The sequence below is a fragment of the Elaeis guineensis genome, chromosome 9 (assembly GCF_000442705.2).
Source record: "Elaeis guineensis isolate ETL-2024a chromosome 9, EG11, whole genome shotgun sequence".
NCBI classification, from domain to species: Eukaryota; Viridiplantae; Streptophyta; class Magnoliopsida; order Arecales; family Arecaceae; genus Elaeis; species Elaeis guineensis.
The window spans coordinates 13252982-13266603 of NC_026001.2; the positions used below are offsets into that span (position 1 = coordinate 13252982).

Genomic DNA, 13622 nt, shown 5'->3' on the forward strand with positions numbered 1-13622 from the left:
TCTGCCATCTTCATATCCAATCAATAGGCCACATTGCTACCCTCAAGGATTTCGTTCTTGAAATCCTCAGATACTTTATAATCATCGATGGCCTGCTCCCATGTTCGACTGAGTGCCTCTCGGGCTGACTTCGTTTCCTCTTTGTGGAAGCCGACTTTGCATCGACCAGTGCCAACCTCTCCTCGTGGCTCGATGCCTTCCAGTTTCTTCTCCAGCTCCTCGATGCTGCCATCACGTTCTCTCTGGAGCCGGTTGATTGAGTGCTTCTTGCTCTTAATTGAGACTCCAAGGACTCAACGGTCCGTTGAGCCGACTCTAATTCGGCTCTGATTGACTCAACTCGATCTTAATGTGAGAGATTTCCTCTTAGAGCTCTTTCTCCCACTCAATCGCTGCCTTCTTCCATTCAGTTACTGCCTGAAGATGCTCGATGGCCGGATTTTTTCAGCATTGGCGGCGCAACCTTTTCGATCGATAGTCAGTGGAAGTCCATGATCGTTCGATAACCACTCTCTAGCACCGACATGTCGTGCGCAAACTGCAAAGAAAAGAAAACAAGTTAGAAAAACAAATTAGAGAAGACAATTAGAAAGTAAAATATCGACTTACACTGAGGATCATCAGGTAGAGGGACGAAAATATTTCGGACACCATCCAACTCTTCCCGCTCTCTCTGTAGGTCGAAAAAAGTACAGACTCAATGAGTTGCTTGGCCAACTTTGGGTTCGCCAAAGCCGACTCACTGGCTGGAATCCGAACATCGAAGAGCTCCGTGAAGCCCATTGACGACCCATCATCAGTCGAAGTCACCGGTGCCTTCCCTCGCTCTCCAGTAGACAACTGATCGTTTGATGCCGCCATCCATTCGGGTGTTGAAGGTACCGAAGTAATGTCAGTGCCGTGGTGACTGGTTCTGGTTTGGGCATGGGAGTTGCTTGAGACTCCTATCGGCGTGGCTCTGGCCGGTGGTGGTTCAGCGATGGTGATGTCATTAACGTCTGATTGCTCGATGATGGAATTTCTGATGGTAGAAGCACCATCGGGGCTGACAGTGCGATGACCGGCTCGATCCGAACCTCCATGACGACTACCGACAGAATGTCGGTCTGGCTCACTGCTGTCAAAGGAGTATCGGTCCGACCCTTCTTTAGAGCTTGGGAAGGGCCTGCACTTGTAGTAGGCCTCTTCTTGATGGCAAACTATTGGACTTCATTTGCCGAAGATCGAGTTGAGCTGTACGCCGCATAGCTGCAAATAAAAGACAATGACTTAGTTACAAATCTGAAGCCAGATAAAAAAAATGATGATGAAAATGAAAGGTCAACTATGTTATACCTATGGCAAGCACCGAACTAAGTCCAGTATCATAGAGAGAATGCTCCGTCAATAGCTCCCATTGCGAGGAGACTTCCATGTCCTTCAGTCAGAAAAAGTCTTTCAGATTGATCTCATCAATCTGATTATGTTCATTTGTGCTAGTCCTCAGATTCTCCCAAGTGGAAGGAAAGTTCCAAGGTGAAAAAGAGGAAACAAAGAAAAATTACATCTTTCAATCATTGTTGGAGGATGGGAGACCGGTAATGATAGATAGACCCTTCTTTGGGTTGAAGAACCAACAATCTTCAGCCTTTGGATGAGAGCGAAGAACAAAGAAAGCATGAAAAAGGGAAGGTTTGGATTCGGTCGGGATCATATGACATAACAAAGCAAAAGTAATGAGAAGCCAAATGAAATTCCACGCAAGTTGGGCCGGGCAGAGTCGGTAATAATTAAGAATGTTCCGAATGAACTCTGAAATCGAGAATCGGAGCCCAGCCCGAAGGTTCTCAACATAAAAGGCAACCTGATCTGAAGGAGGAAAAATCACCTAACCATCCAGACCTGGTGCGAACAACTGAAACTACTCCGGGATGCAGTACTGCTCCCAGAGATGAATGACAGCAGGTTTGGTCAGAGAGGAAACCTCTATCATCGGATCCAGAAGAGAGTCGCCAATTGAACCAGTCGGTCATCTACTCTGAGAAGGTTGAGGGATGGGTGCTCTACGTATAGGTCTATCATCTTCTACCCTAGCTTTACCCTTTCTACTGCTACTAGCCATCAGAAATGGCAGAAAATCGAAAAAAACAAACGAGGGAAGGAGAAAGGAGAAGTCTAACCTGAAGGCTAAAGAGAGACCTGAAAATCCTGGCTCTCGACTTCTCCTGGAACTCAATAGAACCCTCAGCACCTACAGGAAGAACCTTCGAACTCTCCGAATGCAACAGAAAATCTAAAAGAAAGCGACATTACATATATAGAATCCCTCAACAGCTAAGATAAACTCATTCAAAATGAGATTCCCTTGGATTTTGACACGTGACAACATCAAAACCGATCATTGATCGGACGTTTGATGCACCTACCGCCTGATCGTGCCACATCACCACTATCTACGTGAATGGTTGAGAGCCAGTAACAAATGGATGCGTGACGGCAATCGACTAGTCAAAATCAAATCGATCGAATCATCTGACCACCTAACTGTCTTTTCAAATCGACATCCCAATAATGGCTGCACGACCATCGAAAAGATAAAATAATTGAAAATCTTTCAATTTTTGAGAGAATCATTAATACTTACAGAATCGACCACAGAATCAGGGCACGAGATGATATGTGATAACTTCCATCGTCCAACGTGTCAGGCCACATGTCAAGTTATGTGACGAGCCACCTTGGACTTGAGAGTGGGGATAACTATTGGGGCAATCAAATCTGCTCCCCCCAATTTAATATCAGCATTCCGACTTATTGTCGGTCATCTCGATTATGGGTTGGTGACAGATGATGGACCGTTGAAGCTAAGTCGCCAAATGAAGTCCGATTCGACTATAGCTTCTACAGGTCTTAACACCCGACTTTCTATCGACGTCAGGAGACAAATAATCGACTATTAATCGGCAAGCCGACCGATTATCGATAACATTCGATCAATTTTTTTGGCAGATACGACATAACGACTTAATCAATTGCATAACTACTAATCAGTCGGTATATTGGAGTTACCGACTAATGGTCAGTCAGACTATCCATAGCATCGACATACAGTTGGTGCGCCATGCTTACCGACATAAAGTCCACATATCAGAAACCGCCAACGCATAAAGTGCGCAACGACTACATACCACGATCGTTATTGGGCATCAACTGCTCACCCCACGATCGCACAATACTGGATTAAGTGGGACCCACGTGCCAAATCGTTACAAACGGCTACCAACAACTCGTCTCTAAAAGATAGGTAAATGAATAGTATGGGTAAGACACTTATGGACTGATGCTATGCCATTTTAAATATTCTATCTGCTGTTCATCATTTTTCACTGATTTAAGCATCGAAGGGTCTCCGTCGAACTCGATTCCGATCATTGGACTTCTTTTGCAGGTTGCTCTTCACCGGAGCTAGGCACAATAGCGAATTGGCCACAATAGTACACACAGGTAATGTTACAGTAAAATTATTGAAAATCTTGATTGACATATTTGATATGATAATCAGATTAATGATAATATAAAATTAAATTCAATGTAAAATTAAATTCTCAAAACACCCTCAATAATTTTGCCCTGGTGCTCTTCTTTTTTCCTGATGAGTAGTAACGGGAGTGATGTGGATGTGGTGGTGGCATGGAGAAGTAGCAGGCCGAGGGATGTGGAGAACCACGGGCACCGGGGGAGTGGAGAAGGGGTGGGTGCATGTGGAGCCGTGGGGGTGGTGGGGACGAGCATGGAGGGGCCAAGGGGGGAGGAGGGGGGTGGTGGGGGACAGGCGGAGGAGTTGCGGGCAGGCAAAGGGAAATGGAGGAGCCGCGGGCCGGGGGCGCACGTGGAGGAGGGTTAGGGGGGAGGGTTGGGCAATGTGTTTTGTATGATTTTTTTGAAGGATAATTTTATCTAAAATTTTTATTGCAACATTATCAAAGAAGTGGTAATCTAGATAACCACCCCTCTCTAAGGCAATTCAAATTGTCTCCAATGGATAATATGGATTGTTAAGGTAATTTGAATTACTATCCAAAAAGTATATCAAATGCAGTAATCTAGATTACTATATTAAATTACTAGCAATTTGAATAGATTGTCAGCTACCAAATGTAACCTTAGAGACAACTCCAAAGAGTCTAACAATGAAGAAGAGAACCCCAGGAAAACATCACACTGCACGTTGCTTATCACTGAGCCAAACTGACAATTAGATATTTTAAGTGATGGCCTGCCTAATATCTCTTGGACATGTCGCCTAGTGCTGGATGCTGGATCCATTTGAAGTATGGGAGAGGTCTGTAATTTAAATGTTTGTCTTCCTCTAGCAAAGGGTTCTTAATCGAAGAACGGCACGTTGAATTCAAGGATGAACTCAAGTTTGATCTCGAATGGATCCGGACCAAATTTACTAAGGATAAAGAAATCCTTGAGAGAGAGAGAGAGAGAGAGGAATTTAAATTTGATCAGATCCAAAAGACATGCAGGTTGAATGGATCTTGTTGATTTTGATTATAAAATTTACACCAGATTGTAAGCTGGATTTAGATTGGTTTTTGCTGAATTTTTTAGGGCAGAAACATGGATTGGATTTAGTAAGGGAGCTCCAGCTTGCTTCAACCTGAGATGAGGTTGATTGATATGGTCCAAGAATTTGTGTATATTGGGACATCTGCACCCAAATATGGATTGAACCAGGCCAGACACATGATATCCTGGCCCTTTTAATCGATTCCAAATTTTAGCTTGTATTCAAATTTGTAACATCTGTGCTACATATTTACTTGTTATGTTGTATTCTTTTTTTGATTGATTTTCTTTTTGGGAATACTAATATTCTTGGTTTTAATACATATGGAAGTGGAATGATGTTTCCAAGAATGCGTAACATGGATGAAAGTGCAGTGGCTTATTGCAATAAAAAAAAGGGTTAATTATATGTTATTAATGATTATAATAGAAGCTAAACTGAAAATAACATGAAGGCATCTGACATCATCTTCTAAGAAAAATAGTATATGTCATCACATCATCTTCATGGCTCCAAAACTTCAAGGCTTAACCACATAATTTTCGCCCTGGCCCAGACCATATGCTGGATGTGATGAAGAAATCCTTCTTGTTCACACTATGCCTATCTAAAAAATTATATGTGAATACAATATATCTCATATACCTGTTCTACATGTGCATCTAGTTCTTGCAAAAATGATATTTCTTAATTTCCTTGGCAAATTTTTAGCTTGGACATAGTTATGGCAGTGAGATGTCCAAGCTACATGAAGGTTTCTCATGTCCTTTTAAATGGTCTATATTATCCATTTTATCATTAAATGAAAATGGTTCATTTGAGAAGGATACATTTGAAACTTATTAGTTAAAAAAAAAATATGTATCAGCTTTCATAAAGAATTGAAATTACTAAACAAATTGGGAGATCTCCGTAGAACACTAAGCCCTCTCTTTTTGTTTCTTTTCTCCTCCTTCGTTATATTCACCACTGGGGAGAGAGACTTAAAATAAAGAAAATAATATCAAATATACTGCAAAGTGCAAACAATTAATTGATAAAATCATAACCATCCATCAAATGCTTATTCTTTTGGAGTAGACCTTGCATGCGCATCACTTGTCTGGTACCCATTTTAGATGCCATGGGCCTGCATTCATAAAATCATAACCATCCATCAAATGCTCGTTCTTCTTGAGTAGACTATGTGCATCAATTGTCTAGTCCATTTTAGATGCCATGGGCTTTATTTATAAAATCATAATCATCCATCAAATGCTTATTCTTCTTGGGTACACCACATTCATCACTTCTCCACTCCATGTTAGATGCCATGGGCTTACATATATTCATACCTTAAAAGCTAAAAATCTAGTGTCATTATCATTAGTCTCAAAAGTGGAGAAGCAAAGAAATAATCATGGTTGGCACAAGTATCTTACAGTTGTTGCTCTCTCTCTCACAGTTGAAGAAAGAAAACCTATCATTCAAGGCCTGACCATGAAAGTTGATGGAAAGCGCTTATTCAAGAGGATGCATGTCAAAAATTTAAATTTCTAGCCAACCAAATTTAATGTAACATGTAATATGGAATTAGTTCATTCTAAACATTGTTTTTTTTTTCAGGAGAAAGGATGGCCTAAGCTCCTCCTATCTTCATTAAACTAAATGAAGTCAATTACAGAAAAAGTCCCTAATGACAAGGAGAATTAAAACTAGATTACAGTAGTGTTGCTCCTTTTAGGTCATTCAAAAGAAGAGACAAAGCCTGTAATGGAATAACTCTTCCCACTCAGAAAAGTATTCTACTACCATGTGAGGTGTCAGCTGGGCGGTGATCTCTGTCTAAGAAAACCGTCTGTTACGTTCCAACCAAAGCAACCAAGTCAGAGCTAATAAAAATAAAAGGAGTCCCAGGCTGTGCTGTAAGCACTTAAAATTCTGCTTTTCTCCACTCCAACCACATCGTTCTTAAAGACAGTCTTGTTGGCCACCTGAATCAAGCCTACTCAAATATATATATATATATAATTTTTATTTATAATATATATATTAATATATATATTATTAGTAGGTTAAAATTTGATTTTGAGCTCGAGTATGTCTTGGTTGATATTCGATCAAGTCAAGTTGATCTTGAGTTTTGTCTATTTTTTATCGAGCCGAGCTCAAACTTGGAATATTAAGGCTCGGTTGATCTTGAGTCGAGTTTTGAATCCGAATATTTTGAGCCGAGTTGAGCTCGAGCTTCTAATTACTCGATCCGGCTCAGCTAGATTGCACCCCTGCCTGCCACCATTTCCCACAAGCAACATGCATATTGGCATGACAACAAGATGCAATCTATGGTTTCTGAACTTGCTTTGCATGTAGGACAGTTCAATAGTGCACTCCGTCCTTTCTCAAGTTTAAAATCCCAGGAGTGTTTAACTTGTTTCTGAGTGCTAGCCATATGAAAATTTCAAGTTTTTCTAGTGCAACGCCTTACAATGGCTTGGAGCACCAGGACACATCACACTCTCCTGGTTGAATTTATAAAGGATTTAACAAAGTACGCCTTGCTTTTAGTCCATCTCCACATTGGTTTCTCTTGCTGGTTTGAAGGGGTAATGCTTCGCAGAATGCCTGCTGCTCTCTTAGCACTTCCAGCGCAGGGTTAGATAGGGAGTTCAAGGCTTATCGACCAATACTTCTGAGGATGGATTCTAGTAATCTGCTACCGTTGCCTCTCCATTCACTGCTGATGCACAAAGGTTGTGGAAGAGCATGGATATTTAGTGGCTGTCACCTAACTATATGATGCCAGAATAAAATTTTAATTCCCTTTCCAACTGTGAACCATAGACTGATCCACATTGGGTCTAATTTTTTTTGCAGATGTTTCTCCATAAGCATGACATATTTTACATATTCTTTTTGCCGCTGCCATTGAAGTTATGTCACAAAGATTCTCTTCAAGGAAAAATAACTTTATAAATGAAAGATGTTATCAACACCCTTATCTCCAATTGGTCTTAGATTTTCTAGTTATGATTCTAGAAAAGAATTCCTAGATGTGGGCATCTTTCCAATTCCAAGATCGTAGTCCAAATCCAAACCAAAAAAATGTTGCTACTTAACTAAAAATAAAAACATAACAGAAAGATTTCACAAGCCAAGTGAACTGCCACCATTGAACACTGTTTCCCTTGCTGCCAACTCCTGGTGTAAATCTTATCCACCTCTCTTAAAGTTGCTGAGGTTGTTGGCTTTCTTCATTTAAGTCAACAAACAACAAAAGCCTGCCTAATAATTGAGAGCATATGGAAGAATAATTGCCTCCAGTTAATGTCATGAATGAGTGCCTTCTGGATGAAAATAAGAGAAGTCTGACCGTATCTCTTTCCACTCTCAAAATCAATTAGGAGTTTATTCTCCTAGAATATACCGCTTGATCGAATTATTCCAAGAATATACCAGGCATCTGAAATATTTTCATTATTTAATTCGTTATAAGTGACCTATCACTTTCTCTCTAAAGCTTCTTACATGCTGTGGCCATTCAGAAGCTAAAGAGAATGCAGCTTTGAATGTGTTTTGCTGATAGTCATCTAATCATCTTCAAATCCTCTTTCCCCCACTTTAATTTGAAGTGCGAAGACATGGTTAGATGACCATCAGCAAACGCATTCACAAGACATGCACATATCTCTTCATTTTGATTTATCTATTATTTGCTTTAGGAGTATCTTTTATGTTGAGTCTGAGTGGACTTACAAGGTTTATTCGCAAGTACTCCAAGGGTATTGCATGTTTTCTATTCTGTGTTGTTTTTTTGATAATTTTACCTTTGGATGAAGAAATTTTTATAAACTTTTGTTATGTTATTGTTAAATTCATTTTTGTGTGTTCTGCTCTGTGTTGCTTTGTCTAGTACTTTTCGCAGGTTGGATCGTGTTCATGTCAGGCTCAAATCACTTGTCAAAAACTTTAATTGACCTTGATGTAAATCATTAAGCCTGTAGGTTTTGGTCTACTTGGGCTTAATTTTGTGTAAGGCATGTTTTTATGTAGATTATAGCATTGATTAAGCTCAAATAAGTTGAGAAAAAGTGGAACTTGAGCCCAAGTTTCAGGATTAGAATTAATTTCATGCGGAGAGTAAAGAGCAATCATCTCAATGAGGTTTCGCTTGATCACATGCATGCATGGCAAATTTTACATATCCATCTTTTTTACCTGTATGTATCATGACTTTTCTTGCATAAGTTTCTAGATCGATGCATGCTCTGTGGCCATCTATTGTATGTGGATATCACTTTGTTGGCAATGATTTGATGCAACAACTATGAAGTTATCTATCCATCACTCAGTGTTTTGATATGAACTGATGTTATGGATACTTGTGCTTGTGCTTGTGCCATATGTAATGTATCTAGAAAAGAGTATTTGTTTGAATGCTGTAATCACATGATTTATCATCTTCTAATAACATGAATAGCATGGCACATGCTCCCATGGATGATAATGATCCATTAACTGTGTGAGAAGTGAAGATTTGATGTTTCAAGGGGTGAGGCTTGTGTTATGAATTAAGATAATACAAAATTTACTTTTCTTAATAAAATTGTGATTAAGAAAGATACATGATAAAGGTAAGAAGAACAGAGAAAAAAAATCAGTGCATATATTGGTCCCTGTTAAGCGAAAAAAAAGGGGTATTTGAAATGTATGTAGGAAAAAAAGTGGGAGAGGTAAAGGACACTCTCTAAGAATGGAAGGGGGGAAGAGTTGAGCTACATATGGTTTTGTGATGGAACATCTGCCAAAGCAGCACCCCTTATTGTAGTATTATATGTATTTCTCTCAAAAAGTAGCATTGTTTTCATTACCAGCTTTCTGAATTCAAGTCTACTGACTTGAATGTTTTCATTACCAGTCTTCTGAATTCAATTCAACTGACTTTACAAAGCCCCTCCCTGTTCCGGCTTAATTTAATTATCGGCTTTAATCGGTCTTTACAAAGCTCGGCTTCATTAGGAACCAAGTTCAAATTAACCACCTAAGAATCATCTTTAGTAGGCTTGGCTTGAAATTTCAGGCTGGATCATGTTTGTTGAAGAGGAAATAGGTAGGGCTTGATCCTGAACTTTTGACTCGAAACTGCTTTCGACTAGCTTAAGTCTGCTTGAGATTTTTGTGCTGACATCCCCTGCAAATTGGTTACATGAAAGCATATTTAACCATAGATTGCATCGAAATAAGTTCGAAGTTAACTGAACTTCAGAAAATTCAGCTAAGAAGAGTGATAAATTTTATCTTAAATTTAGTTTAGACGAGCGACAAATTTAATGTTTTGTAAAACTAATCAGGACTGTAATCATTGTTCAGATTAGATAATTCTTTTGCTGATTGACAAAATTGCTTGAAACTCTCTCACTGCTAAGCCATCGACCATCGCAACATAACCACTTACTGTGGATCGAAAACACTGCCAAAAACAGGGCACATCTTCAGATATTAAGCTGGTTCAAAAGTTTTTGGGAAACCTTATTCTTTGAAAAAAAAAAAGAAGAAGGTCTAACGGGTTGAATAATATTGTTGGTACTGGACAGATCGGCGAAAAAACAATGTGTGACTGATGTAATTTGTCTCAATAAAATCCCCAAGGATTGGTACTACCTTAGGCATCTCTCTGTATTAGCTCAAGTATTTTAAGTCTTTTGTGTCTAGACTCTAGACCTCACCTTGGTTTTGTTTGTTATTCACATTCCAGACTCCACCTGTGACCACTGCTATAAATATTTTCATTTTTGGTGCACCTCTATTGGTTTAGATTTTGTTATCTTGTTCTGTAAAAAGAACCATAGAGTTGCAACAAGGAAAAAAAAGTGCCACCAAACTAGTCTTATCTCAGCTGGTTGGCACTCCTCTGGTCTTGTGTGGTTTAGGGTCTAAACTGTAATGATAATTCTTTTTTAACAAAAATAATATTTATCAATTTAAATAAATAGTGAATAGATTTTTATGCTGATTAGTAGACAATTATTGATCTTTTTCAAGTGTCATGTTTGTGAATTTGACTCTGCCTCTTGTCCACTCCTAGGCAAGTTGAGTTAATTTAATTTTGAGCTTACGATGGCAACAGATCGAATATAAATTGGATCTGCTAATATTTGTATCCATTTCGTAATTACAACTCTCATATCCATTTACACTCTATGCTCATCTTGGGTCGGATTAAATAGAGTATTGGATGGATTGGGTTGGATAGATAGGAGAGGTTGAATTGGGTTAGATCGGATACATAAAAGAGATCGGATCGAATCAGATAGAAAACTCATCATATAAATATTATAAAATAATTTTAATTTTGAAAGAAAAATTTAGATTAAAATTATATTGGATCAAGTTTGAGGATGACATACGGTACTTGATCCTATCCGCATCTAATTCGAATTTGTTTCGGATATTATTTTTTTTAGAACCTATATTCATCTGGAGTTTTAATCCCATCTCATTCGGATCAGGTCGAGTTGGATATCCAGTGGATCACCTGAAATTGCCATTCCTACTTATGCCTGGGTTTATTATGGGTCAATCTTGAAAAATTAGGTTACTTCATTGGTTCTTATAATGGGTAAAAGGATGGTTAAATCCCGTCAAACCCATAACCACTACTTGCATCTTTGAAGTTGGTTACTTTTTGAACCATACCCAACCTAGAGTGGATCCAAGCTGAATATATTTTGTTAGTCTTCTATCACCTCCATTACCTCAACACTGTCACATATTAGTTGACAATCTATCCACATAATAGTGGATTGCCATTACATCATTTTAGGGTAAGAGAAGATCAGGTATGCCATGTTCTCATTCGTCCGGAGAATAATTAGAAGACCAAGACAAATACAACCCCCCTCTCTTTCTTTTTTGTCATGGTCTTCCAACTGCCAATGTGACATTTTTTATGAGATCAAAGACTATGACACTTAAATATTGAATACAGCCAACATCTGAAAAAAATGACCCCTTCTTCGTTGAAGTTGTCAAAGTTTGTCATCACACCATTGTTGAAAATATTTAAGGCGGCCAAAAGAGATGTTTGCATATTGCACCTTATATTTTATCAATATTATACATAAAACCTCTCCTTATCATTATTTAAAATCCAACCCAAAAACAACTTTTGTTAACAAAATCTTATGATGCTGTTACCCTCTTCTAGGGCAGGATTTCGACCTAGTTTAGGTTAACCAGAGGTAAAATGGTCATTGTGTACCTCTAGTTAACGTAATTGTGGTCCATGGCTAATTATAGGGATAGAATATAAATAGAAGGACTACAATTCACATTGACATTGAAAAGGAGGTCTTAAGTATAACATCAATAAAATATAGGGTGTGGTATGTTAAAATAGCCTCTTGGTTAAATTGTTGAAATTTAGGCACGATATCATTTAATTTGTAACTATTCTAAAGCAGTATCATATTAGATATAGATATATGGGCTATAGAGGAGGCATACGACGTATGGTTGCCACCTACCACTCATATGTCAGTGGATTAGGTTGTCTAAGAAAAACTAGTGAAGCACGCCTCTCCTTTATGCTCACCAGACAAGCTTCTGGCTTATAACAACCCACCTCCCATTAAAACAATAGGAAAAGATGGAGAGAGTGATGCAAATAATAGTATCAAATGCCTAAGGGTGATATGGATTTTCAAATAGAGGAAATGCCCAACTTAGAATCAAGGTAGATTTCTTATCCATCTGTAGATTAGGAGTTGCACTCTAGAAGGCCACAAGGCTGGGAACTTCTCCAAAAATCAGTAGATATATAAAAAGAAAAAGATGGGAGGTTTAGAGGACAGATTTTTTTTTTTTTTTTTTTTTTGTGTCATTGATAAATAATTTCGAAAATTAAAGAAAATTGGTTATCATCATAATGCTTCCATGTGATATTCTGTTTCATAATTATCTTGAATAATATCACAGAATGCCTTCAGCTAGAGAAGTAGGAGTATTGTAGGCAAATGGTGTCAATTCCAGCGACAGACATCCATGGTTTTAGGTAATTATTTTTTATGAAATAATTGTGTACCAAATATTGAAGTCTTCAGCAACATGAGCCATGGAGTCTCTAAATGTAACAAATGTCAATTCAAATTTCTTCGATGTTGTTAGTATTAAATTTCATTGGCCAGCTGATATTGACACCATCACTGAAACGTCTTTCACAACACCAAACCACCTACTCCTTAAACAAACTTTTCTCTCAAACTCAACTAATAAAAGCAACTAAAAAATCTGAATCCCTATTAACTGCAGCAATAAAGTATCAGGTTCAAATGGGCATCCAAGCAATTGAACAAGTCAAGCCGCTAGTTTTTGAGCTTGCTATAAGAAAAGCTTAGCATCTCTCTCTCCACACTCTAAATATTCAGCACCACTCTATCCAACCTTCTCCCTTCTTGCATGACAAAAATGGAGGGGCTGATCCCCTTGGTCTATAGAGCCATCAAGGGAAAGAAAACCAGACGTCAATACGAGTGTCTCTCCTCAGGTGCAGCACTGTTCAACGATTCTGAATTCAATGCCAATGGCCGCATGTTCATGACACCTCCACCAAAGAACAACAAGCATATCTCATCAGGCATTGTAGCATTAGAGATGACTGAATTCGATACCCATGTCCATCGGTTCATGACACCTCCACCAGAGAAGCTTGGAGGCTTCATTGAAGGAAACAACAGACATCAGAGGCATATCTCAGTGCAAGAATTCCCTCATGAGTCCTTGTCGCCGGAGAAGCCCATCAAACCACCTCGTTTAAGGAAAGATTTTGGTGTAAGGAGCCATCGTGTGTTCGCTTGCATCGCTGGCAGGTAGAGTTTGAAATCATATGGGGAATGGATGGAGGAAGGAGATGATGGTATGTTCGAAAAAAGTTGGTCTTTTGGTGTAATTGTCATGTAAGTGTCAAAAGTGAACTCTACATAAATTCTGCATGCAAGGATAATTCTTCATTTCACTACATATTTTTAGTGTAAAAGTTTGTCACTTGAAGGCAGGAATTAGTAGCTCCATAGTAAGTTATTTCTTTTCA

At 38.7% G+C, this 13622-nt stretch overlaps 1 protein-coding gene and 1 long non-coding RNA gene across 2 annotated transcripts; both read left to right on the plus strand.

The window, feature by feature from the left end:
• The first annotated feature begins 7123 nt into the window (after positions 1-7123).
• On the plus strand, positions 7124-8878 carry LOC114914511 (uncharacterized). Its single transcript, XR_003801807.2, has 2 exons — positions 7124-8316; positions 8448-8878. It is a non-coding gene; the product is annotated as an uncharacterized lncRNA (long non-coding RNA).
• A 4122-nt stretch (positions 8879-13000) lies between these two features.
• On the plus strand, positions 13001-13405 carry LOC105051521 (uncharacterized). The gene has a single exon (XM_010932009.4). It carries the CDS (start codon positions 13001-13003, stop codon positions 13403-13405), a length of 405 nt encoding a protein of 134 aa, XP_010930311.2.
• Positions 13406-13622: the final 217 nt, after the last annotated feature.

What these genes read in the sequence shown, in the direction of transcription:
- LOC105051521 (XM_010932009.4), top strand. Translation starts at nt 13,001, where the DNA reads ATGGAGGGGCTGATCCCCTTGGTCTATAGAGCCATCAAGGGAAAGAAA.